The 27,992-nt window shown below is 41.6% G+C and overlaps 2 protein-coding genes across 2 annotated transcripts; one reads left to right on the forward strand and one right to left on the reverse strand.

The window, feature by feature from the left end:
- Positions 1 to 4,694: 4,694 nt before the first annotated feature.
- Positions 4,695 to 14,424, reverse strand: irs2a (insulin receptor substrate 2a). Its single transcript, XM_044016344.1, has 3 exons — positions 11,523 to 14,424; positions 10,660 to 11,153; positions 4,695 to 4,756 (listed from the first exon to the last, which is right to left on the reverse strand). Exons 1-3 carry the CDS (start codon positions 14,183 to 14,185, stop codon positions 4,752 to 4,754), a joined length of 3,162 nt encoding a protein of 1,053 aa, XP_043872279.1. The 5' UTR covers positions 14,186 to 14,424; the 3' UTR covers positions 4,695 to 4,751.
- A 3,692-nt stretch (positions 14,425 to 18,116) lies between these two features.
- Positions 18,117 to 27,509, forward strand: acp2 (acid phosphatase 2, lysosomal). The gene is made up of 13 exons (XM_044019530.1): positions 18,117 to 18,319; positions 20,866 to 20,961; positions 21,178 to 21,264; positions 21,405 to 21,465; positions 21,589 to 21,680; positions 21,773 to 21,871; positions 22,726 to 22,815; positions 23,510 to 23,593; positions 23,683 to 23,731; positions 24,622 to 24,710; positions 24,794 to 24,900; positions 26,289 to 26,464; positions 26,546 to 27,509. The coding sequence occupies exons 1-13, from the start codon at positions 18,230 to 18,232 to the stop codon at positions 26,689 to 26,691; spliced, it is 1,266 nt and encodes a 421-aa protein (XP_043875465.1). The 5' UTR covers positions 18,117 to 18,229; the 3' UTR covers positions 26,692 to 27,509.
- Positions 27,510 to 27,992: the final 483 nt, after the last annotated feature.

Raw genomic sequence — 27,992 nt, forward strand, 5'->3', positions numbered from 1 at the left:
TTGTGAATTCTAAATTTGGGAATAATTGAGGGTATCCAGGAATAGGCCAGCCTCACACACAAACACACACACACATTCTTTAAAGCATTATCCTGTAAACTAGAAACCCTTAACCGTTGTTATACACAGCTGAGAGGTCCACATACACACACTTTTATTTAGAGACTTTTGTATTTATGTCCTTCTCCGGCAGCTTGCCTACAGAGTCGAAATGTACCTGCACAGATTTCACTCTTTGAAAATTGAAAGATAAAAATGTCTTTTTATTTTCAGACAGTGCAGACAGAGAAGGATGAGGGACATCGTGTCCCTCCTGGTGGCCTGGTGGTGGTGGGGTCTTATGTAAGGCTGTGTTCTGTCTGGCAACAGAGCAAATTCCCACTGACAGTGTCACATACACACTGGCTAGAGGTGGCAGCCTGTGTTTGTGTGTGTGTGTGTGTGTGCATGTGTTTTCCGCTCATGATTTTATTCTAACAAGTTTGAAATTTTTTTTGAAATAAAAGTATTATTATTATTATTATTATTTAGCAAATACACCATCTTTTCCTTTAAACATACATGGGTCTGTTTGACCCATTAGGTCTCTGTGCCTTGTTTTCATCAATAATAAGTAACCAAGGACAATAAATATAACCTTATCATTGGAAATTACCCAAATATCTTCTAACGGTCGTGTGTAAAAAGATAAGTGTATGGTGAAGACACACACGGTCCTGGTGTGTGATCTTTATTGATATCTGTGTGACTGCGTGGGAGAAGGTGACGGGTGAAGCTTGTTGTTGACTCGCTGATTCGAACCTCCTGACCTCCGTGCACTCACTGCACTGTCTTTTCTGGAGACGCGTGGCTTGGCAGGAAGTCATTGGCTCATTATGAGCTTCCTGCCCCGGGCCTGCATCAGAAATAAAAAAAATACCAGGAGAAGGAGAAAGTGCTTCTCACTCTCCACAGGATAGGAGCAGGATATCCTCCTTTCTTGACAAACAGCTAGCAGCTAACAGCTATTTGACCCTGTGCCAAACTCATATCAGACATGTTAATACATTCAAATTCTATCTTTATAGAAGAAAAAATGAACAAACATGCCTTAAAACGCTCTTCTTTCAAATTTAACATAAATTAATTAGCAATAAAATAAACCCCTAAAGGTGTTGGCAGGTAGGATATCTAGGCTGATCTCCAGGTTGTTAAATATTAATATTTTAGTATGGAAGAGCTCCACCCAGCACATGAACACAAACAGATGCATTTGTTTCACATGCGACACATGATCCATGGCAATTCTTCCATTTCTTATTGTGTTTTGCTGCATTTATTGTGTGGCTGTATTTATTTTATTTCTTTTGCTGCATATTCACCCACATATTCATATTAAATGATCACCTGTTCAGGTGTGGTGCAAACCTAGGGCTTGTATAAAATCCACACCCAGATGATTTTACCTTGCACTAGTTCAAACATCATAATTAAGACAATAAAGGATATGATAAAAGATAAACTTAATTATACATAAAAAAGCAGAAAAACAAGATAGGGATCTTTCCACTGAAGAGACACCTAGAAGTGACATCAATGTCTACTGTCAAGGGTCGGATTATTGTGGAATTATTGATCAATAACTATATATTTTAATAAATATTTTGCCTACTACAGCTTAAACTGAGTATTAATATGATTAATATGATAATATGATGTACAGTGCAGTGGAAGGTTTACATGATGTGTAATATGATTACTCTCTCAGGAGTAATTTCTACTTTCTTTAAAATTATTTGTATTATTGTATTGAAAAGGAACGAAAGCTCAATGAAAACCCCACTTTTGCAAAAATATTAGAAAAAAAACCAAGACAACGCTGCACCTCTTTAAATAAATTCATTTATTTCTGTAGGTTGCTATCCATAATCAATACAGACAAAAGCAATACTACGACCAGAATTTAGAAATCATTATTATCATAGTCATCTCTTGTGGGCATCACAATAAACAGTATATTGATCTATGTACAATGGAAGACGACAAAAACATTCAAACCGAGTCAGTCTGAGATCAATCTGCGAAAGGAGACAGAGGAAAGCGCTTTGAAACAAGAACAATAGTTACCAGCGGTGAAAACAAAACACTTGGCAGAAAGAGAAAAAAAAAACAACATTATTAAAGCAATGTTACATTTGGTTCCACAGTTGTAAACTAGATTGTATTCCTGTCACTATTGCATATGCCATCAGGTAAAGTGTGTCAACAAGGCAGAGAGATTTTTATAATAAAATAGACAGTTGTTTTTTTTTCATATAGTCACAGAGACCGTGAGGGTGAGAAAGCGTACAATACTCGAAGCAAAACCCCGCCCCCAAGTCCCCTTCTTAAAAAAATCCGTAGCCAAAGTCTTTACACAGGAATATCATTGCAACATACTGTAGGTAAAATCTAAGTATTTTCAACAGTTTCTTTTAGTTAAACTCTGTCTATGTACACAATATATACTGTACACATTCAAGACTCTGAAGATAAATATGTACCATAACGGCACGGTACGGCTCCAATGTTACTCAGCTGTGTCAGAACATGTTTCCCACACTGTGTGTTTCTGTGGTGTTCCCACCAGCTCAGGCATACATTCAGATATTCAGATGTGGTTAAATGATTTACAATCTAATGCACACTACCGGGGGGGTGTAAGCCAGCTGGAGTCAGCACAGTGGACGATGAATTGGCTCTCAGATAATGTTACTGCAAACGCTCTGGCAGCCAGTTTGAAAGCTCAGGAGAGGCAGTAGAATTATACTAAATACACTAGTATAGTATACTTTTTAATGTTTAGTTCCTGCGTGACTCAAAAAGTTGAATTTATTCTGAAGAAATCTTGATAGTTAGCTACTCTTTTCAAATTTCAGACACATTATTTTGTGTAATCTCTATTTCATTTCAATCAATTATCAGGGGCATTTCAGTATTCCTTTCAGGGCAAGAGGGACCCAAGAGGGCCCTATATGGAACCAACACCTTTTTTTATTTTCCAATTATTGTTTATGGATTCTTTTTTCACAATATTTGGAATCATTTCACATAAATGTACTTACATTTTCATATGATACCACTCATTTAGGAATTAGAAAGTATATCTGTATAGGTAGGCCGGCCTTGTTAACAGGTTTCTGACCATAAAGTAGTTGCAGTCTCCTGTACGTACAGTAGCTGGTTATATAATTTAAAGGAGGAAGACATCAACCACTCTTGTGGGGGGGGTCCTTTTAGCATGTGGCCCAAGTTGCCCACCCTGCTGTAACACTTGTGCCTGATATAAATTCAATAACAAATGAAAATCATAGTTTCATTCATTGTAAACACACAGTTTGGTGTTTTGTATGGAATAAATTAAAACAAACGCCTGTACCATTACACCCCTACTGCATACTCTCCTACGTGTCATGCTCTCGTGTGGTTTTATAGTCTTCCTCTAACTCGTAATATTGCATAATTGTCTTCTGCCAGCTACAGTTTCTCATATTGTCTGCCACATCTTCCAGACAGCCGATTCTCCGTTGAACTTCCATAATGGTGCCAGATGTGACCGTTGCTTTCTTTTTCTCCAACTTTTTCCCCCAGAGCCCTCCTCCTCCTCCTCAGTGCTCGTCCAACACTGCTGACATCTCTCTCTTCGCCTCACCTCAAACTTAGGGGTTAAAAACCCGCTTCGACTAGATTTTCTTAACCCACTGGCTCCACACACCCCGTCCATAATCACCTAGACAGTACCTTCGAATGATATCACAGCAGAGCAGCCTGCTTCGAGCTAGAAAAAATAAAGCAGGAGGCAGGTTTGAAGGTAGGAGTGTGTGAGGTTTTCAGGCTCAAGTGACTGAGGAACTGTGGGATCTGAGCTGAGTTACAAACACATGCAAAACTCTTGAAGACATGAAGAAATAGATCTCTTTAAGTCCAGTGTTTTGATTGGACAAAAGAAAATAAACTGGGTTAGAATAAATAAGTAATTAGGAATTAAGAAAATACTTTAATATCAATACGATAAATCTGATCTCGAGCAGCTTTGCTGTACTGTACTGTACACTTCTGAAATAATATATTTGAAGGGTAAACCACAAAGAATAACAATATAGAGATGTAGGTCCAAACAGATATACGGTAATAGAATATTTGTAATTTCATAGAAAACATAAGGACAGTATAGACATTAAGGCATCATGTGGGTCTTATCAGACATTCATCTTCCAAAAATAAATAAGATATCTAATCTAAATATAGTTATATCCTCAGTGTACCGTGGTGTCCTTACTCCCTGGGCATTTTTATAGTAGGTTTCATACCTTTTCTGCAGAAACACACACTTGCACTCACATAGGTTGTCATAAAACTAGCCACAAGTAAATAAATAGTATGTAGATTATACCATACATGCTTTGTTATTGTCTGACTATCTTTGTTTCTGTGCTTGCCCCACAATTTGGGTCACAGGGGGAAATGGAAACATGAGACTCACCAATACACACACACAAGCACGCATAAGAACACCTCTCCTGCCTTTAGCAAATTCATGACACGCACAGCTGTTGACGTGCTCGTATCCTACTCGCATGTGTTTCCGTGTGTGTGTTTGTTGCCGAGAGTCTTTCGTGGCCTCAGAACCAAGTGGAAGGGCAAAGTCGATTTTTCGTGGTGGTGGTGGTGGTGGTGGGGTTATTTGAGCAGCAGGTTGATGAAGATGCCAAGTCAGAGGACGGAGGAGTCTCTCAGTCTGAAAGAAATGACAAAAAAGAGAAACACAGAATTAATGGAAGCTCGTGCTTACAAACCACCACTTTGCACCGACCTACTCCCATCATGTTTTGTTCCTAACACACCATCCACTTTGCCTGGGAAGCTCTAGAAAAAGGATGGATGGTTGGGGGAAGGCTGAGAGTTGGATGCTGGTCGGCAACGGTCACAATTACATAATCTTGGGTGGGATGTGCAGTGATGGGGGTTGGGGCCTGCCGTCGCATGTTGCTATGGACACACTCTGAACAGAGGGAGGACTAGTTTGCAGCAGCGGGAGTGAGCAGTGCAGTGGCTCATGCATCTTTGATATTAGAGCTGTGTTTGCACATATACTGCATCAAACATTGATCATATGTGTGCACGTGTGCGTAGTGATATTACAAGCACAGAGCAGGAAGGATTTATTCAGGGTTGGGATCGTGGTCAAGTGGTGGGAGGGGCACTGGCTCAACTGGAAGCTTCCAGGAAGAGTCCACCTCTGAAAGGCTGAGGAGGATTGTTTACGGGAAGAGGGTGTGGGGATGAAAGAGACAAATCCCAGAGGCCTGGATACTGGTTTCTGGGTAGTCAGTACCTCAGTAGGATATGATTTTCTCAGAATTTCTTAAAAACTGCCATTTTTGGAGCCGTCACGCAATAAAACATAAAAAATATATCACTTTTTTCAATGTAGGGTCATATCACAGCTGACAGGGAATATTGGTCTTCAATGCCACACAAGGTTCGCAGCCAGTTTCCACTTAAATCTGTTCATTTTAGCTTGATATGAACACGTGGAGGTGAACAAATGCCTACAGTTTGGGTTATGTATTCCCAGATGCTGGCCGTGGAGTAGCCTCTGGCTCCCACTGATCTGCCCCTGGTCACCTAATCTCACCTGCAGAGTCTGTAATCTCATCTGGAGCCATGACTGGCTAAAGGTGGGGAAAGCTGGCTACGCAGTTATCTAGCAGCTAGCGCTTCTGTCTGGAACATCCCGGCCTACTTTAGCCCCCCTCCTTCCTGTGCCATGCCACATAAACACACACAGTGGAAAGTCTGACACTGGAGCCTGCAGTGTTATGTGCGCATGTTTATTCACTGTATATCAAGTAACATGGCATTTCTGGATTTGCCACTTTGGCCATTTGCTCTGCTTTGATATGTCTGCAAGACCTTGGCTCCAGTGCCGCTCTGTCGCAGATGTAAACAAACCACTTAACAGCTGAACAGTATGTGTCAGTCACAGTGAGCTGGACGTGCAGGGACGCAGCAATGAACAATCAGGCTAATGGCTGCAATCAGGTGTCACCTTTAAGAGTAATGATGATGGATGGTATTTTAGCAGCGGACAATGTCGTTTCAGTGTAGCCCTTGTACTGTATGCAAATGTCTCCATCTCAGTGTGTGTGTGAGCAGACGAGAGTCACAACATAATGTGAACAAAGTCAGAGCCTGGCACAAAAAGGTGGTGCATCGACATGATGTAATTAAAAGATCACAATACTCATCCTAATAGATGTAATGTAGATGAAATGTAATGAAGCATTACCACATTTTTTTTCCTTTTTTCTCCCTCTGTCGGGGTTGCCACAGTAAATGATCCGCATATTGATTTGGCAGAGATTTTCATGCCGGATGCCCTTCCTGATGTAACCCTCCCATTCATCCACTAGGCACTAGGAGTACACTGGATGTGGCCCCTGCTGTGGCTGGGGTCAATTTAGAGTTTCTAACAATGAGCACAGCTGAGAACCTTGCTTCTATCATGTAAGTATTACATTTTTATAGTTTGCAGACAATGAAAAATGCAACTATTAGATGAAGCCACTGATGTTGATTCCTTTCTCCATTCCTTGATAAACTGATTGGGAAATAAAATGTCAGATACATTTCAAAAGGTGTTTACCTTTGTATTGTTTTGATCAAAAAAGAAAAATATAAATGTTCTTGTCTTAAAAGGAGCAAAGAAACTGGTGAACTATATGGGGAAAAAAACCACTCAAACCAAGCATTTTAGTAAATTACTTATTATTATCTCAATCACTTGAGATTCTTTTTTTGTCATCTACTTTCACTTTAATGTCCAATTTGAACATGTGCATAAAAACAGTTGGATGCAGATGTGGTTTGACAGACGGTGACATCACTCACAACAATACTGACTGAATGACGTTAAGAGGGAAAGGGATTTGACTGGATGGACACGAATGCCACTAATCAGGCCGACAAATTACACATATACACACGCACACGCATGCAGCGGACGGTCATGCTCTCTGCAGCCTGTGGGCGCGGCAGATGGTCGACTGTCATTAATGGAAGTATAGAGAGGGGGGTGTGGACGTAAGACACCGTCTGGTATTCATAGTTCATAGTGGCATGTATACAGAAGGAAGGAAAGTCATGTGATGAGAGTGTTTGTATGTGTGCAAAGAAAGAGTGGCAGGTGTGTGACCCTTATTCTACACCACCCCTCACCTAATTACACACACACACACACCCATCTGCCACAGGCACTCAGGAGGGGCACTGGAGTGTCACAGCAGGCCTCCTCTGGTCTTGAAGCCCACTTAGGCATATTTATAACCTTCCATCTTCTACCTGCTATTTTGATAATAAAATGTATACACACTCAGGGCAAAACACCATGAGATGTACATAACTGGTAAACAGGCCCAACTATGTTGATCAAGGTTATTAAATAGTCACAGTGCAGTTACTTGTTGTTTTCAGACAAAGGTTTTGGACAGAGACGGCTAATCTGGGTCTGGTACAGAACATCCACCTGGCTGAGCTGCTGTTAGCCACGGCTAAGTGCAGAGAAATCCCCCAAAAACGACTCATGTAGTACATGTGCCAGGCCTGCATGTGGTGCTGTAATGCTGCCACAGCAGTATACCAAAAAAAACAATCTCCAAACACAAGAAGAAGACAATGATGACGACAAAGAAAGAGAGAGGTAGGACTATGACATCATTGTATTCCCTAAGGACTGTATTGGTTGTAAACAGGAAATGTTTTTTTTTTAGATTTTTTCATTCTAGGGCCCGTTTTCCAAAAATAGCATTTACAAGCTTCTAAGAATGCAGGTTCCACGTGGATAAAAACCCAACCGATTCTCCGAAATGTATTCTTGTATCGAGGCCCTAAGACGTCAAAGTTGACGGGGATGTATCCAGCTGTCAACAGGTTTTTTATTGACTGAGAACAGCACTCACATTTCACGTGGGTCTCGATCAATGCTTGATTCTTGTAGGTTAGCAATGCTTTGATCCTGACAAAGAGAGCAGTGGCACTCATCCAGGAATTACATTGACCCAAGAGTCAGACCTGGTTTTAAATCCAGCAAAACAGACTTTCAGAGGGTAAACTAATCACCTGAATCAACGTATCGCAGTGTTTAACTGGAATAAAAACCTGCCAACTTTAGCATCGCTCATCTCATGGTTGCTTCATGATAGGCACATAACTAAAGCCCTCCTCCTCTACCCTAACCCCACCTGCTTCACCCACTTTGCCAAACAGCAGTGGGAGTGGGTCAGTAAACAAGCAATCTTTTCTGCCATGCAGTTAGGAGACATTTGCCTTCAGGCACTTTTCAGTTGCAGGTTGTGAAGTTTAGGCAACAAAACAACTTGTTTGGGTTAAGGAGATGAATTTGGTTTAGGGTTCAAATCAAGAGGCAACCAGTACTGTGTGCGGTAAAAGTTATAAAATCACTTTTATAGCAGTTGGTTGAAATGATTTCCCGTAACGGTCCTTGTGAGCCTGTTCTAGGAGGTGCTCCACTGTCTGTCCAGTGTGTGGTCCAGGTTTTCCATGATCAACTACAGTTTGTTAAGTGAGCTAAGCCCATGCCTAACCCCCCCCCACTCTCTGCTCGTCTTACTTCTGCTAAGTGAACAACTTGATGAGGCAGAAGGGCAGCAGAGTGCACGTGCCATTCTGCCCCATTATGCATGCATTCATTCTCTCTCACACACACACACACAAACAGTCAGGCAGGCAGCTCTGAAAAACAACACAAGAGACCCCTTTTGCTCTCTCTCTTCATATAGCTGCCAAGTGTTCACAAATGCGAGCTACGACACTGGGAGAAAAAAAAAAAAAAGAAAGGAAGAAAAACACCCACTCCACTGTGCGTACGTGCTGGAGTCCACATGCATGTGCTGCACTCCCTTCCCTTCCGTCTCCCACGACACTCACATTTAGCAAGGTTCATTAGCACCACATTTGCACTCCATCAAAACATGACAACAGAACGTGTGCAAAACAACAAACATGTAAACAATCATTGTGCTGATGCAGCCGACTGCGTCATGAACTGTGGAGCAGCCAAAGTCTCATTATCGAAGATTTCACACTGCTGTGAAATTAAAGAGAACATAAATTAAGGCTGAAGTCTGAGAAAAATGATTGATTTTCCATACGGTGTGTGTGTGCGTGTGTGAGGGGGCGGTGCATTCCTTTATTTGTTTACCAGAATTCATTTTATTTATTCACCAGACACTGTCCACACATAACTTCACAAGAGCCTGGAGGTGAAATAAAAGCAACTTTCTATTCAACAAAAACAGGCTCCCCTCACTGCGTCTTTTCAAAGCCGCTCTGCCAGGAATGCGGACCATGACATCCAGTTACCTGACGGCCGCATAGCAACTCGCCCACTTTGTTGTTTTCACTCGCTGCCTACAAGGACACACGCACACACGCAAGCAAACATTTGTTTACTTGTTCAGGGCCTCACATGTGAATGTACCCCCACACACACACACACACACACAGACCTGTACGTGCTCACAAACACATGTGAGCTCACTGTGTCCGATAAATGGTGTGGAGACAGAGGGTCAAACTAGGCTTTACTGTCAACACACCGTGCAATCTTTATTCATGCTGCCCACTGGCCCATGCCACAGCTTCTTTTTTTTCATTTGGATATTCTGGGCAACAGTATTGATCACTGGTTGGTGGCATTAAGAGGTTCCATCGAGGTTACATCAATGTGCAACACATCCTATTGCCTACCCAACTGTACAACAGCCGGAAATGCTCGTAGCTTAGTGTGACACTCTAACTATCAGCATTCCTGCCAATAACAAGCCATAGCAAAGCATTTTATACACAAAATAAGGAACTATTGGATGCCTCCAGTGTCTCTGCCGATGTACATTTTCTATTTGATGTTTTTCTGTTATTTGTATTTATCTGTATTTAATACAAAATAAACATAATACATGATCTACTTGTGTATTTCTGTTTCTAAAGTGAGCAGCAGCAGCAGGGAGGCAGCATCCTGCTCTGTCATGGTGCTTGTTTACTTCAAAGCTCTCAGCCTGGTCACGTTTCAGAGCAGCCTCGTGCTGCGTTCACATGCTGAGGGAAATACAAAACAGGGATGTTCCAAAAAAGGCAGCGAGGGAAATGCAGACTATCATTGCAGCTCTGCTTTTCATTTTCACGCAAGGACTCACAAACACTGCTCTGTGTGTGTTTGCTTTTGCCGGAAGTAAATTGTAGCTACAAATAAGCTCTGTGTGTCACAGGAGCCACAAGTGTTCAGGAGACAGGAGCTTATGAGAAGCACCCACAGGCAGCGGAAGCACCGCCCACTTACGTGCTCGGAAATCCACAGAGCCAGTTTGAATTTGAATGCAGGGTAAATGCACGTTTGCCTTCCTCCTTGTTTACTGCTCTCTGCTATTTGACTGCCAACTGTGCAGGACAGCTCTATTTCCATACAATAAAAACAAACTCTTCTCATCGTTTTTTTTCTCGTCTTATCAAGCTAAAACTATTAAATATTTTTGATCCCTCCTGCAAAAAAACAAAACAATTTCTGCAGTATAAAACGACTGATTATTTAGCAGTTGCTCATTTTACAACAACTTCGCTCACCTTTGGCAGTGGTGGCAGCCTCCTTGAATCCCAAACAGACATATGGAGTGCTGAGTAATCCATTGATGCCCCCTTTGCAGCTAGTGGGATTGAAGCCAACCAGCTCTTCGCATTTCTTCACATCTCTGTTGTCCAGCAGGTTCAAGGCAATATAGTTCAGTCCATTGGGGTAGCCAGCTGAGGCCTGGCGGTTCACCGGGCTGCCATACTCCTCGTCAGAGCCCTCACTGCTGCGGGATGAGATGTTCTCAACTGAGCTGGGCCTCCTCACCATTTCGCCATGAGCGAAGGAGGGGAAGACAGGAGTTACAGTGGCAGTGGAGGAGAAAGTCTCGGAACTGTGGCGCCGGCGTCCCTGTGGGTTGGCCCTGATCACCTTGGCAGAGCAGTCAGGGTCCACTGTGTTGGATGATGTGGCCCCCAGCAGGAAAACCCCGATGCGTTCTGGGACTCCCTGGTCCTCTTGAGAGAGCCTCCTCTCCCTGTTGCTCTGGCTGCTCAAAAGTTCAAAATAAGAGAGCAAATGTCAAGCAAAGGTTTAACATTTTAACTTATTTAGATTTAATTATTACACAGTCGTACTATAATACCTATATTAACAGCCTTTCCTGATTCTGGTAATGATCATTTCCATCTCTCAACTACTTGTATTTACATTATCAGTCGTCATATCAGTCTTAACATTTATTCACTCTGTGAAAAAATGTGTTGGTTTATTCAGAGGGATTAAAATGACAGTAAGCTGTTCCTATAATACCCAAATCATTATATTCAGCCTGTGTGTGATAAATCATGCAGCTAGACTGCAGAAATAGTCCATTACAAATCACAAAACTGCTCCTTCCTAGCACTGGTGCACATACCTTGCTGTGTTCTGAGGAACAAGCTGTGGAGGCGAGCTGGTCATTCCAAATGCCATCTCTGTGTAGTCATTTTTCACCTCATTTCCGAGGCCCTGAGACCCTTTCTCACTGCCCAGATGGTACACACCATCCTCCTCTGAGCAGGGGCACATAGATAACTCTGGGAGTGTGTCCAGGCGCTCAGTAGGAGTGTCAGCCTCCTTTGGTGAGTGTGAGCCCAGGTCCAGGTTTATGTAGTCTGTCAGCGACGACCTCCCCTGGACCTCTCCACTGGAGCCCAGAGATGAGGACTGGCTCTCTGTGGACATGGTGGAGTGTGGGGAGAATCTAGTGCAGCTGAAGTCAATATTAATATACTCCCCGGGACTCCGGGGCTCTCCAGGCAGGGGGTGTTCATTCATGCTGGGGAGCGTCCTCACACTGTCGAGGGATAACCTGTTGGGTCTGCCCAACCTCCCTCTGTAGGCTGGGTTTTCCACGCGGCCGTGCCTGACAGGAGACGGCATTGAGGGGCTCAGTGGTGAGGTTTGTGCTGCACTGGGCTGCATCACGGAGTAGTAGTCAGACTCTCCACCCTTCTGCCTCAAACTCTGAGGACTCATCAACACATACTGGCTGTTATCGTCATTCTTTGAGGTCTGAAGCTTAGCAGGTAATGTTAAGGAGCCGGCCTGGTGAGCTGACTTCACTGCTGCTGGTTCACAAGCAACCGGACCCTGGTAGTAGTCAGGGGGAGTCTGGAGAGAAGGTGGATTTCCGGGTGACATGTTCATGTATTCACCATGCTTGTCTAGGCTCTCCATGGAGGATTTGGAGCTGCACCACATTCTCATGTAGCCATTGTCCTCCAGAGAGCTACTGCAGGGGGAGTTGGTTTTGAAGCTGCCACCAGCAGCCACCTGAGGATGCACCCTGGGATTCACAATCTGCTTTGGAGCAGAGACACACATGGGGCTCATGGGCACATAGTTATCTGCTTTTCCAGAGTGTGATGCTACACCTGGAGTCATCGGCATGTAACCATCATCGGCGATGTTACTACTTGAGCTCCTGGATGAACCAATTTCAATGTCTCCGTAATCCTCAGGGTAGCAGACTTTGGGTGAGGCGGAGTGACAATTCTGTCCATGTGCCATTCTCATGAGCGTGTACTCATCCAGTGAGGCAGAGGAAAGCGGCGCCACTACCCTTTTCTGACGTGGTGTGGTGAGGGAGTGCGTCCGCTTCCTGTAAGCCTTGTCGAATGTCTGACTCCCATTTGCGCCCTCCATTATCATGTAACCACAGGGGTCACTGATGTCACGTGATGGAGGTGTGCTGGACAGAGAGTCAGGGGTGTTGCTGCGGGTCAGGGGGAGAAATTTGAGATCGCCTGGACTGGAGCTGTAGTCATCACACAGTATGAAGCCTGTGTCACTGAGGGAGCCAGAGATGGAGGCGCTGCAGCTGAACGGCCGCCTGGCTTTGTCGGGAGTGGAGATACTAGCCCCACCTCTTGGAGACACACTGATGGGGCTGGATGCAGCCGGAGGAGAGTTGGACATTGTCATGGAACGGCTGTGATGCAGGCTGGAGGCTGACTCTAGCATTCTGCAGGTGCGCCCACTGCTGAGGGTGTGGGACCTGATGAGGTGATTCCCAGAGTTTGGACTGGTGGGACTCCCACTCACAGATATGGACATGGAAACGGGCCGGGTTACACATCCATCTCCCTCACTGGCCGTTCTTATCCGACAGGATGTGAACTTTCTCCCCGGGGAAGAGGCTGCCATGCTATCTGTCCTGGACCTCCTCACCAGGCCAGTCAGACTAGGAGGGGGGTTGTTGAGGTTCCGTCGTGTGGGCACAGAAATGGGGTTAGTGCTTGCTGACTGGCTTTTGCTTCGGGGCCTGAACTCAGACAGCTCCTTCATGGCTTTCATGGCCTCCAAGATGGTCTCATGGATGTTCTGTGCCACCACGGAGTCCTCTGCCTGCATCCAGAACTCCCCTGGCCCAGTGACCGCTGACCGCCCCAACTCTATGAAGAAGAAACTGTCTGAGTGACCACATCTGCGGATGTTCATGAGCTGTAAACTGACAGCTGCTGTTTCAGAGTTCAATTTCACAAAGCTGATAGTCCGGCTGGACAAACACAGCCTGTACACTCCAGTGAGGTTCTTGATCTGACCCAAGCCTTTGGATTTCATGTTGACCTGCCAAACCTCCTTATATGCAGCAGTTGCAGGAGTAATGAGTCCATAACTGGCCTCCTCAAAGCCAACTAAGGAGGAGGTGGCTGCGGGGCTGTCGAACACTTTCCCCTCAGATATTAAATCAGTCAAAACCGTGTACCAGCTCTCCTGCTCCTGCTCGTTGTCCGCAGCCACAGCAAAGTACTCGTCCTTGGTGTAGAGGGCGATGAGGTGCTTGTGTTTGGCGTCAGCCCGTTTGTTTACGCACAGACATGAGTCCAAAGATATCAACCGTTTCGCTGCGGACTTGTTCCTCCATTTCTTCTCGCTTTCATAATACTCCAGGCGCGCCGGACAGCGCTCGGTCGCCTCCCGCAGAACGAAGAAGCGCCTGTGTCCGTGTTTCTGCTTCCTTAGATAACCGCACTTCTTCACGCCACTCGTCCCATTAGATAACAGGTGTCCTCCCGTCGTCGGAGGACTTGCCATTTCTCGCCACTACTATTTCCAAGTTGCAAAACAAGCACAGTCCTTATTTTCTGGATAACCAGCAAGAATAAAAAGTTTTGGTTTTTTTTTAAAAAAAAGAAAAGACAACACGTTTGAATCTAATCCATTGCAGACACTTACATGTGCGTCAGCTGTGGCAGATGAGACAGTGTAGTGGCACCAGAGCAGGCACTGATCTGATCCTGGAGAAAAACAACATGTGACGCTGCTGGTGCTCTAAAAACAGAATAAAACACAGAGTCATAGAGGGGCGGGGCGTCCTGCAGGGGCCGTGCCTGTCTGTCATCCCGCTGTGGCGCTGCCTATTGGCTCACTGCGAGCAGGCCACGCCCCCCGCTTCTCACAGTCGCAACAGAAAGAGGAGCAGGATCCCATTGAATAACATGAATTGCTGTGTATCCTTCTGTACTGTATATGCTACTGTATGCAAGTGCACTTATACAACACGTACACAGGCATGCATTGTTATATTGTAATAACAACGTGTGTTATTATAAATGCACAATAATAAACATTTTAAATGTATTAGATCCTGTTTGTACATAACTCTTTCATTCAGGACCAGTAGAACCTAATTGCTGGTTAATTAAAGTCTGGTTGATTGTAGAATTAAGATGTAGTATTACATTGTATCACTTGTACACTTACTTCAAGTGATTGCACTGATACTATGCACTTTTGTTTTTAAAGCAGGCAGCACCATTGTAAACAACCCTGATGTTCCACTTGTTATATAAGTAGTGTTGTGGCCTATTTTTAAACCTGTGGGTATTTCTCTCCAAGTGGAATCTTGCCTTCTCCTATTTCAGCTCCTCACTATTAATGCTCCTTTTTTACACAAACATTGTGTACACTTTTGGCAATAATTATTGTCATTGTCATCTATTAAAATCCAGGTTGTTTTAGTGCTTTAAAACAAAGCAAGCATTTGTGGAGAGTTGGCCGTGATTTGTCTGTGGTTTCATATTGTTTGGTGATTAAACTGTGCTTTGCTGCGTATTTACAAAAAAAAAAAGGTTCTTGCTGAATGAAAAACAGCCTTCTCACAGTGGGGGGATGACTAAAGCAAATGCGTCAGAGCCTTGAGTGTGAGAAAAACAAGCTGCAGAGATGCTGCCATCATCTGGCTGCTCGGGATCACCCTGCAGAGCTTCAACTATATGCACACAAAATACTATTTCCTCAGTAAGCTTTCACACAGGAGACAGCTTGCAGGCATCTGTTGTTCATCAGATCATCTTGGTAATTATGTTAGTAATTCTCCCTGTGATCTTCATGATCATTAGTCATGTCCATGTGGGGGAAGATCAACCACCAAACCCCCTTGACACTCACTCAAACACCCACACGTGGATTGGTTTTTCATAATCTCCGAACAAACAGATTACACCTCTTGCACATTGGTGTCCAGTGTGAAAAGATCATGACTGTTTACATGACAGGAGGGTGTTGCTTCTTAATATCTCCCCCGATACAAACACATAAACACTGCAGATTAAGGTTAATCCCTTTATTCTGTAATCATTATTGTTCTCATTGCTGTTTGTTATTCTTGTCTTGTGTGTGGTCTTGTTGCCTATTTTCCTGTTTTGTGCACAAGTGTTAATTTACCAGGGGTTAAGCCCGACAGCAGCATGTGTTTTCCACATTAGCCACCACCTATAATCTCAGATATGAGCAAAAACATAAACACCTCCACCAGGATTTAGTGACACGTTTGAAGGCACAGCCTGAGGAAAAAAAACAAAAGAGTTCAAAGAGATTATTGATGACATGTCACTGGCAATTGGCAGTAATACTGAGGGAATATTGTTGTTATTCTACTCTGTGTATTTATATGCAGGCCGTGGGATGTGGCATGCTCATACATTCCCACAGGATTTATTTCAACACTAATCTGGGCGTTTGCTTAAGTGAAGGATCTAATATTTGAGGGGTTACAACCCACCATGAAAGAGTGTGAAATGAATATGCTTCTATTACTCATCTTAAAATAAGATGTATTTTCCTCTTCTATATGCAGACTTGATGCCTGTAGGAAAAACACCTGCAAATTAGGAGCCCCTCTACCTCAGTATATTTTGGGATTCTTTCCATCACTGGTTAATTTTCAACTCTGTGTTAAACAACCCAAGTGTGAATGGGAATGGGCCCCAGCGTAGCGACTCTCACTGTGAGTCACAGAAAAATCTCCCGTCATGTTGTCTCTCCAGATGATTCTCACTTCCACCTTGAGTGTCGGGTTTGTAGCTGAAGTCATGAGAAGTCATCAAAAGTCCAGATTTATCTGCAGTTTATGGCGCTTGATTGTCCAAGACTGTTGTTGTATTTCTGTCAAATATGGATGTCACTTTAGTGAAAACAAATTCAGTTTTCAATTTTTTTTTTCATTGGTGTAATTTTAGATTCAGGTTTTACCTTTGAAGCCCACATTAAAACAGAATTGATCATTTGAAAAACACCACAGGGGTAAGACTTTAATACATGCTATTATTACTTGCAGCCCTACTGGGCTCGTCGCCGGTGACCTCTACTGGTGTCACAGGCTTCCAGCTCCTGTGTGGATCAGTGGCTGAGAGTAAACTCCACCATAGGCTTAGTGCCTCTTGGTTGCCAGATCCTCACACAACAAAGCTGCTTTTCACTCTGTGAAACACATTCAGATTTAGTGAGACTGGTCTGCTCAAAACTGAAGGTTCTCATGTTAACTGCTTATTTCAAACCTCAAAGCTTCCACCAGTACAGTTTGAACTTATAACGGCCCCGGAATTGTTGTTCACTTCAAACAGGAGTGTTGATGACTCAGTGCCTTGAGGTTATCTCACCAGATATAGATGAAAGGTCTCAACGTGTAAATACAAGCCTGTGTACACCCACACATTCTATTCAAAGTACTGCAATTATTACTAGAGCAGCACATTTTAAAGTCAAACAATTAATCTTGTAAGTTTTAGAATGCAAAGAATATCATTACTATGTCACACTAAAGCAGATGGAACTCTACACTAACTGATTAATGAATCTGTTTTGCTCTAATTAAAATGTGACATTTTGCTGTAACATTGAATACATGACCTATCACACACAACCAGTGATTCATGTCATTATTACATATGGTTAAATTACTAACCCAAACAAACACTACAGTTACATTGACTGTGATGGGTATGATAATGATGTGTTTAAGAGGCTTGCTGGGTTGACTGCAAAAGAAACAATGTTGACCTCTAATGGCTCAAGAGGGGAATTTCAGGTGCTGGAGGAAAATGAATGAGGATTCCCCCTGTTTTTTCCTTCCAATTTTACCTTAACCCTTTAACACCTAACCCTAAAAATGTCTGTCTACACTTTTGTTTTTTCCCTTTTACCATATTGATTTTAACCATAAAAGGGACTGAAAAAAATCCTGTGAGTAAGTTTTGCCCATTTTTCCAGAATAACTTCCAATATTTGGGAGTTATTTTCAATTTACTGCATGTTAAAATAGTGTAATTAAAGTGTAAATTAGAATGAAGAAAAACTAAAAGATTTATTTACAAAAACACTGCAGCTGTACACGAAAAACAGGTTTTGCGTGTTAGCGTTTTACTGCCTGTGTCAAGGCACAAAGCAAAATACAGGCTACGTATTTCAAAATAATTGCTAACTTTCACAGATGGGAATCGTCTGTATAAATGTATATGCGCATATTCGCGTTGCTTTAAACACTAAAGAAACGCTTATTTATTTTAACTTCGAGGTGACATTTTGTGCATCAACTTCCGGTGAAGTTAACAATGGCGGACTTGACCAAATAGGTCTAACTGCAGACCGCAGACCAGAAGACCATGCCCTCTGATTGGGTTAGAGTTGCAGATGGAGCGTTGTGATTGGTTGCGGTTACGGAAGTTTCCATTTAGAGGCGGGTCTTCTTTTTTCTGAGTTCGGGGAAGACGCGAAGGATGAAGTTATTAGCTGTTTACATTTAGCATTCAGGGTTGTTGTGTTTTAAATCAGCCCTCACAAGTAACACAGATTGACACAATGAGGTTTGCTACGGTGCTCTTTCTTTTTACGCTGGGGTCTGTGTGTGGACAAGCTACAGCCGAAAGAAAACTCGTATATGTGACTGTGGTGAGTAATATCAGCAACTGCGAAATTTGCCTTGCCGCTTTAGTGTGGACAGGCGCCTGTTGAAAATGTATCAGATTTTGCTTATTTGTAAACATGTTTATTCATTTGACTGTGAAATGAGTCGTTGTGGCCTTGAAGTAAATTCGGCATATTGACTGTCCACCGAGCAACTCCATATTTCTATGATGTCTTTGATTAGATCACGACCTATATACAAAAGGCTAAGGAGCTGTAATGTTCTATACACGTTTTGTTGATGAGTGAGTGATAAAGATACAACGGTGGAATCCACCTTTGCATAATATCACTGTAGGACATTGTGTCTTGCATAGAAACCGCCACCAGTGTTCTGAATCCCATGATACTGTTATGGTTGAGCAACAGCAACATGTATTCTTACTTCAGAACTCAAAGTCCTTCCTTGTGTTCAAACATGACAGACATCAAACTACACATTGCTATTACTTGTCAATTATTTATTATCTCCCTGGAAGCACCGGTTAAATTGAATATGTAAGTGATTCTGATTTCATGCAGAGCAGAGTCACATCTGTGATGACATTAAATCAGTAAACTGGTGTGACTATTGTGACAGATCGGTGTATCAAAAGTAATAATCTTGGAGATAAAGCTATATTGTCTTGAAATAGCCTGTTAAATACCATTACATATTTTTAATGTCAAAATTGAAATGGTTTTGTATAGTTGGAGCGTGCCTCTGAAGCATTGTTAACACTGTTACTAGACCACCACCTTAATTGCACATAAGTGCATGTGACCCTGTTGTTTTGTACTTAATTAACAGCATAGCAACCTGTGGATTTTCACATGTGACAGGGAAATTAGTCGAGACAAAGTTCATCAGCAAAATAGGAGCCATATTGAGTGTAATCATTGTGACTATGTGGTAAAATCAGACGATGATTACGTCTACAATGTAGCACAGCAACAGCAACTCTTTCTGTTTTGATTTTGATCATTTTTGTCAACATAAACAGCGTCCTGAAAATATTAAATTAAAGTAATATTTGTTTTTATATTTTAGCATTACGGGTGTGGAATCTGTTACTGATGTGAGAACTGAACTAGAATTGAACTCGCTCTTAAATGATTGACTGTGTTAATTAAGTCATGACGTCATCCACAGGCTTGCATGTCCCAGCATCAAAATATGTTGCACAGGGTAAATTATGTCCAGCAGATCAATATAGGTTTTCATTAACATTTTTTTTCCTGGTGCACCAAATAAGGTCAATAAGCTTACGTAATTTCTTATTTTTGCACTCATTCTTAAAAACAACCACGTCACCTAGGTCAACAAAATATCCTGTAACAGACTGTGCAGCAGATATGAATAGGAGTGCTTAAAGGACAATACACTATCCAGTCACACATACTTTATAGCAGGAAATAAAAAAAGCCACTCTCTTTTTCTTTTGTGCTCAAACTACTGGTGACAACAATTGTAGTCACAATACTAGATAGAGACACACTGGAGAGGAATTTATGACACAGTAAATCTTTAATCATAACCAAGGGAAGTTTCACATGTGTCCAGTTTGTGAAAGCACATCCTCCAAAATGTCCTTTTTAAGGAAGTGTAAGTTTTGAGACTTTTATTGAGTATGTTGTGACGCATGTTCTGCTCAGTTTGAGTTAATCGTCTTGTAACTTTTCCACTTATTGTCTCAACTGGTGATTAACACCCCAACCAGCCTTGATTATTCATTGTTTTTCTAGTCTCTCAACAAACACATCTAATCCCTGTGACTCTCAAAGATCTGGGCTGACAGGATTTGGCTGTTTGACTTTGAGGACATATGACTTATCCTCACAGGGCCTTTACTGTCAGCTGATCTTCTGTCCCACAGTGAGACTGATGAAATGAGGAACCAGGTTTTGATTTAATTCTTCTTTTAAAGGAGCTGCCTATCTGTTCCTTGGCAATAAAGACATAATAAAGTAGGGGTGGGACAAAGTAACAATTTAGTTATATATATTGTTGTCCTTCCTCATGTTTGCACTTTGTTTTCTATGTTGTGAATAAGAGAAATCCTGCACTTTTTAACTTTTCACAGACTTTTTGTTTTCTTCCGTTAGACAGATATTGTGATGTATCACTATATGATTGCAATATATTGATTATCACAAAATGGTTGTGATGTTATTGGTATTGTGGACTATGTATCGTATCGGGATACCCTGTGATTCCCACCCCTATAGTAAAGGTTATGTATCGGCTCCTAAGCATTGTGGGATAAAGTTTATAGTATCTGTGTTTTCTGTGTAACAATGTTACTTCTGTGACTTCTGTGTAGTCAGGACTTACAGAGCCCATTTTACGATGAAGGATGCAACATATAAATAAAGTTACATTGTTTCTGCTCACACAGACGAAACAGAGCGAGAATAATAACATCAACAGCAACCGCTCACAAAACGTTCCACACTGCAGCTTCAATGCTACAGGCTCTTACTCCATTATAGACATTTCCTCATTGCAGTTGCACATCACATGCCCTGACATCTACTTTTTCCCCTCCCAGCTGTTTCGCCATGGAGACCGATCGCCCATCAAAGCCTACCCCACAGACCCATACCAAGAGAGTGACTGGCCACAAGGCTTTGGGCAGCTGTCCCAGGTACAACTCCTGCTGACCTGAGCCGTGCTTGAATTATTCTTGCTCATGTCATGTCTCTATTTGTGCATCATTTAAGAGGTTCCCTGCTCTTTGTAAATTGAGTCTGCATTCTTTGTAGTTGAGAGCTAAGAATTGCCACACATGTATGTGTTATTAAGATATGCATTTGTAGTTGTTGATTTCTGTGTGTGTGTGTGTGTGTGTGTGTGTGTTTAGGAAGGGATGCGGCAGCACTTTGAGTTGGGTCACTTTCTGAGGAAGAGATACAATGGCTTCCTCAATGAATCATACAACAGACACGAGGTGGGAGACAGACTCTCCTTTTCACTGTCTGATCACATGACTCTGATGCTTATTGTTCGATAATTATGAAAAGGCACTTGTACATTGACATGTATGAATAGTGACAAACGCATCATCTGCATTTCTCTTTTTTTCTTCAGATCTTTGTTCGCAGTACAGACTATGATCGCACTTTGATGAGCGCTGAGGCCAACCTGGCAGGTGTGAACATCCCATAACTCTTCCCATTCCTCCTTTCTTCAGTTTGTCACTACTGTTGGTTCTTCACGACTCGTCTTCTTCATCATAACAGCCTGGCTTACTCTGACTCCTGTCGCCATCTAGGTCTCTATCCCCCCAGTGGTCAGCAGGTATTTGACCCTAACCTGAAGTGGCAGCCAATTCCTGTCCACACCTTGCCAAAAAGTGAAGAGAAGGTGTGTATATGATGGTGATCATTTTTTTTTCCTGTGAGTGCACTAAGGTCAGAGTGATTCGTAGCCCTTGTTGTTTCTCTGTCTCCGTTCAGCTTCTCTCATTTCCTCTGGATGACTGTCCTCGGTACAGACAGCTGATGAGTGAAACTGAACATGCAGAGGAATTTGTTAATATGACCATTAAATACCAGGTATTGTATATTTTCCTTAATAAAGTATATGCCTCAATAATGTGACACTTATATGATAAGATGAGATAAGATAGTGAACTTTTTCCCTGAACTCCAAAAGTCTGTTCTCACCCTTCCTGTAAAGTGCAGCAACATGATCTGACCAGTCCAGTTTATTGTTTATGTGAACACCCAGGTATTTATAAAATGTTACCATCTCAATGTCCATTTCCTGGGTGTTCACCGGTGTTGGAAGAGAATGTCGTCTCCTGTGGAAATCCACCACAGTTCCTTTAGTTTGCTCCGACTCACTTGTTCGTTGCGCCCCCTGATTTGTTCTTTTGCACCGTGGACTTTGGTTTGACATTCTGACCACGGGCGGGCCTTAGGAAGCTGCCTGTTGATTTGGCCAATGACTTTTGGAGCGACAGCTCAAAAAAACGGAAGTAGTCACAGGCTTGGAGTCGCTGTCCGTGTGAAAGTATCTAACGTGGACAAACATTAGATACTTACAGTTCTTTTGTCGGACGGTGACAGGGAAAAGTCGGAACGAGTTCCAGACGCAAACTCCCTGGAAACAGTGCAAACAACAAGTGAGGGAGGACAAATGCAAAACAGTTGGAGCAAACACAATTTTGATCTTTGCAAACAAAGTGCACTTTCAAACAGTTTGCTTAGTGAAAAAGTGTTGTTTAAATAAAATATTGACACAAATCTAATTCCATAATGTACACAATTATATTAAATTAATACCAATGAGGTAAGCTTTGGAGACTCAAACATTTTGCAGTGTGGCAATATAATTACTTACTTTTTTTAAGCATTCTATATTTAATCACTATTTTTCTCTGAGCTTATTGTGCTTGTCACTATAGGACATTATTGAGCTTGTGGGGGATAAAACTGGACTGAATGCTACCAGTGTGGAATCAATCTGGAGTGTGTATGACACACTCTTCTGTGAGGTAAACACACACACACACACACACACACACACACACACACACACACTTTTACTGGTTAATGTTGATATTGTGGTGATGTTCTCTATATTTTGTGGCCCTGGTGACAAATCTAGAATACACAGTTTTTGTCATAAAGTTGTCATGGTGATAGGAAAATTAAATGTCAGTGAAATACACTATCCCTTATTCAAAACACTGCAGAGAAACCGCAATCTTTATACAGGTACATGTGATTAAATTCTTAGTGAGGACACTCATAGACAAGCATTTCTTAGTTCTGTACTCTAACCTTCACAATCACAACTTATTGCTACATCTAAAACCAAGTCTGAACCTTTAAGGTTATGAGGACCGAATGACCTCAAAAAGATAGGAAGTAGGACATGGACACACCAGTAAACAACACATCATGTTATAGGATTCACACTTTTTACCTCTGATTTGAATAACATTCAGTAGATCCATTCAGGCAGTGAGAAAGTATGAAATCTGGGACAAGCAGGTTCACCAAGTAAAGCCACCAAATAATTTAACAGCAACATGAGAAATGGTTGTACAGAGGTTGTAAAGAGGTGGAGGCAGAGTGCTGAGGAAATGCCAACCAAATTACTGCTTTTTTGTCATTATTATTCTTTCTCTTTAAGTCTTTATTGTGATTTTGTTTCTTCTTTTTTTTTTTTCTTTCCATGTTCAGTCCCGTCACAACATGTCAGCTCCCGACTGGGTGACTCCTCAAGTATTGCAAAGACTCAAAGTGCTCAAAGACTTTGAAATTAAGGTAAAAGCTACTGCACTATCTGCCCGGTCTAACTGCCATGTTGTTATTTAATTGAAGTAAAATGGAGGTTTGATATCTTGTTTTCACAGGCGATATTTGGAGTCTACAAACAACTAGAAAAGAGTCGTCTGCAGGGAGGTATGTGTCGGTGAATGTTCTTGAAGGGACTACATTTTTATAATGTTATTACATTGCCTTTGAATGACATGAATGGCTCAAAAGTGCTTGTTATGTACAAGAAAGAAGTGGAGTTGATACTTAGGTTAATGTCTCCCACCCCCAATGTGCCCTTGTTCTACAGTTGGTGCTTAAGTGAAACAAAAACACATTTTCATTGTTGGTTTAATATCACCAGATCAGTGGTGTTTGCCCTAAGACAGCAAGGGAAGCTCAGCTGTTGTGTTGTCAGTGTTGTGTTTACATTTCAGTACTAAACGTGCACTAGAACGTGATTAGAACGTGTCACTAGTTTGTTCAGAATCCGATGTTTATCATGGATGGCGGATCGTCTTGCGTGACTTTCGTATCCCTGTAGCTCCTCCGCATTAAAACCCCTTGAAGCTCAGCTTCAACAGGTTTTTTTCACTGCGGTGAGCTCAACGCTGATAGTAGGACAAATGTGGAAAAAACGTCACTTCCACGGAAGCTCAGCTTCTCTCGGAGTCAATGGAGCATGACGATTGGAGAAACTGTCTGAAAGGCGGAACCAGTTTTTGATTGAGAGTTGCAGAAACATACACAACAGTGTATAACAGTGGAAAAGTTTGTAGACAAATAGCATTGTGTGTTATTTGCTTGGCAATATTGCCCATTACCATTTGTACATATACAGTGTCAATAAAAACACTATTATAGCATTTCAGTTTTACATAATCAGCGCGTTTCCTTGTTCTAGTTTTTCGTTTGCAGAATTGATGTACGAATAACCGGGCCTGAAATGAGCATCCCGTGTTTCAAAGACCAGCATCCACCACTGCACCAGGTGTATTTTTGAAATAGGAGTAAGTAATTAAATTAATATATTTTAGGCCTCCTGTTGGGTGAAATAGTGAAGAATCTTACCAAGATGGCCGCCCCAGACCCGGAACAGCAGCTGAAACTGATGATGCTGTCTGCGGTGAGCTTGTAAAACCATCAATTACTTTTCACTGTTTCCTGTGTTGCTGTATTGACGTTTTCATGTCGTATGTGTGTTCACAGCATGACTCCACCATCGCTGCTCTTCATATGAGCTTAGATGTGTATAATGGGAGGCAGCCACCATACGCTGCCTGTCAAATATTTGAACTGTACAGAGAGGACAATGGGTAAACACACACACACACACCCATTAATGTGGAAACACTAGAACGAATAGAAGATTTTTAAATTCTTCTCAGTCCAGGTAATAAACCGGTGGCTAATTAAACGCCTATCTCAGGTGTTTGTTTGCCTACTTTGCCCTGAATGCAAATTATTAAAATAATCACATAAGCCAACTTTTGTCAAACTGGTTGTAAAAGGCTTGTATCTGCCACAGTCTTCTGAAGAGTCTTTTGCATGATTTGCATCATGTAATTTGTGCAATAGCTCAATGTTGGTGAAATGCTAATGGAGGAATTTAAGTGCAGTAGCAAAGACAAACCCATCACCTATTTGAGAATCTTTGAGAAGGGCTACTAAGCATGCAGTCTGCAGTCCAATTTTTTGGGGGGGAAAAGTAATTCGTATCACGATATTCCGTCATGACATCACGACAGCCATACTAGTAATAAGTGATATTTCACAGAATTTCAAAATAAGTGTCTGTTGATATGGAACGATATAGTTCACAATAAAAATGTATTTATGAGGCAAAATGTATCCATTACTAAAAAAAAACGTACAGAAATAACTCCAGAGCTGTGAGTTTGAGACTTCTGGTTGAGCACTTTTAAACAACACTTGCAATTTGGGAAAATAAGAGCTAAATGTAGTAAAGATATTGTATTTACAGACAATGCATAATGTAAAAAAGTGCTTAGTGAAAACAAATGCATTAACAAATACAAAAAAGGATTAATAAATGCAAAATTTAATGATTGTTAAAGTGCTGCACTCTGATCTCACCACCTTTCATAGTTTCTGCTACATGGTAAAACCTGCAAAATGACAAAAAACAGTGGGTTGAGACCTCAGGTCTGCGAGGGAAGAATCTGTGTACTGGTACATTAAGTGATGTACTGTGAATGACAGTGTTAGAATCAGCCTCCACAAATCCACAAACTATAGATCAGTTAAAAAGACTTAAAAATCCTGAAAATATGCATTGATCTCTTTTTAACAGAGCAGTCTGGTGTGTTTAGTGACAGCACTGCTGAAAGCCGGTTGCAGTCTAAACAAGGCATATTGGCACCTTCTGTGTGTAGGGAGGGATAATAACACAGCTTTTTTGGGGGTTAATCAAGTTGTTATTTTCCCTGTGAAAATCCTGTCCTGTTTGCGAAGTGAAATAGTGCTATAAAATGACACCATTTGCTGTCGGTTTCAACATTGTAATATTGAGTTTAAGCCAAAACGTCGTCACTTCCAGCTTTTAAATTCTCAATAGAAGATCTATTCTAAAGGATCAATACTAAGGATTTATGATTTTGAGTGTGTGCCTCAGCACCTTTGAAGCGTACTGTGATCATAAACGATTATAATTTTATAATTCTCTCTCTCTCTCTGCCTCCAGCTCTGTTTCAGTGTCCATGTTTTACCGTAATGACAGCACAGTGGATCCCTACTCACAGCAGTTACCAGGCTGCTCCCTTGACTGCCCCCTGGAGGACTTTGTGAGGATTACAAGGCCCTGGATTTCAGACGACAGGGATAAAGAGTGTCAAGTGCCTTCCAATGGGACAAATAAAGGTAAGCTTTCAGCACGCGCACACATGAATGAATCACTTGCTTCGAGTCTAAAAGTATTTGACGTTTTACTTCCAAATTCAGAGCTCATCATCAGTCTGTTGGTGTCCAGCTGTCTGCTCTTCATCCTCATCATCGTCCTCCTAAGTGTCATTTGCTCACATAAATCACCAATCAGGACACTGGGATACCAACATGTGATCAACGAGGAGGTCGCAGATGGGTCCTGACAAAAACATAAGCTCCTCCCTTGGCGAGCTCCAAGTCGTGTGCCGTGGGACAGCACAGATGATGATGATCTGTAAACGTCCTCTTTCTGAGGTCATTGTCTACTCTGGTCCTAAAATGATTTTACAATGAACGTTTGGCCCATAATTCAGATTTTTAAGTGGAAGATCCATCTAAACTAACACATTAAGTGATGAGTGAGGAAATTCAAGAAAACAGAAGGGAAAACGTCAGTAATCAAATGTGACCTTTGTCTTCTGACACGGTCCAGTCTCCATTCACAAGTGCAAGTGAACAACAAATATGACTTCTATATTCCTGCTTGGAAAGATTGTCTGTGCTTTTTAAACTGTTTTCAGATGAAGATTTTAAGTCTTTTTTTTTTCTTTTACCTGATGATTGAAGGTCCAAGTTTTTTTGTTTTAAACTATTAATTTGTGTGTGAATGCAAGTGTGTTGCAGAGAAACTTGTGGACCTGTGTGCTTGTGAGTGTGACTGATTATGTGTTTTAACCTAATGACCAAGATGCCTTAAATAGTATGATGGTTATCAAGTAACATCAGATGTATTTGATACGGGATAGTGCTCACACACTTATTTTACCTCGACAGCCTTGGCTGATTTTGAGACACTAGGTGATTTTAAGTGCTCTTTTTTATTTTCATTTATCATGATGATTTGAAAACACTGGAAAACCTTCTTTTTTTTTTAAGTTGGCTTTGAATAATCTGAAAAAATAAATCTTTTCCTTTTACAAATACAGAGCAGGTCTAATGTCGTTCTGTGTTTGACTAATACAGCTGTTTCTGTACTGCAAGATCAACTGTTCACTACATTTATTTCAAACATGGAAATAACACATTGATATGATTTATGTGGCTCTGCATGGAATACTTTCAAAATGTATGTGTTGGTAAAAAGTCATTGCAGAGCAAAGGATTTTTCATCAGTACACAACTTGTTCACAAAATCTCTTTAATTTTGGATTCTTTAATGCATCTCATCAACAGACTGTGATTCTGGGGATGTTTCTGAAGATGTAGGTCCACACTGCTGTTGTCAAGGCAGCATTGATCAAAACAGATCAAATTCAACTGTAATATAACAATATTAATAATAAAGTTTATTTTTTGCCAGGATACAAAGCTCTTTATAGCTTTGAAACATGAGACATAAAAGAAAAAAGTCATGAGGTCATAAAAAAATACAACAAATCTCTACATAGACTGTTGCACTGAAGTGATTATACAAAATAAAAATCCCCAAAATTCCAACATATTAAAATGCATATACATCAATAAT

The sequence above is a fragment of the Solea senegalensis genome, linkage group LG2 (genome assembly GCF_019176455.1).
Source record: "Solea senegalensis isolate Sse05_10M linkage group LG2, IFAPA_SoseM_1, whole genome shotgun sequence".
Classification (NCBI taxonomy): domain Eukaryota; kingdom Metazoa; phylum Chordata; class Actinopteri; order Pleuronectiformes; family Soleidae; genus Solea; species Solea senegalensis.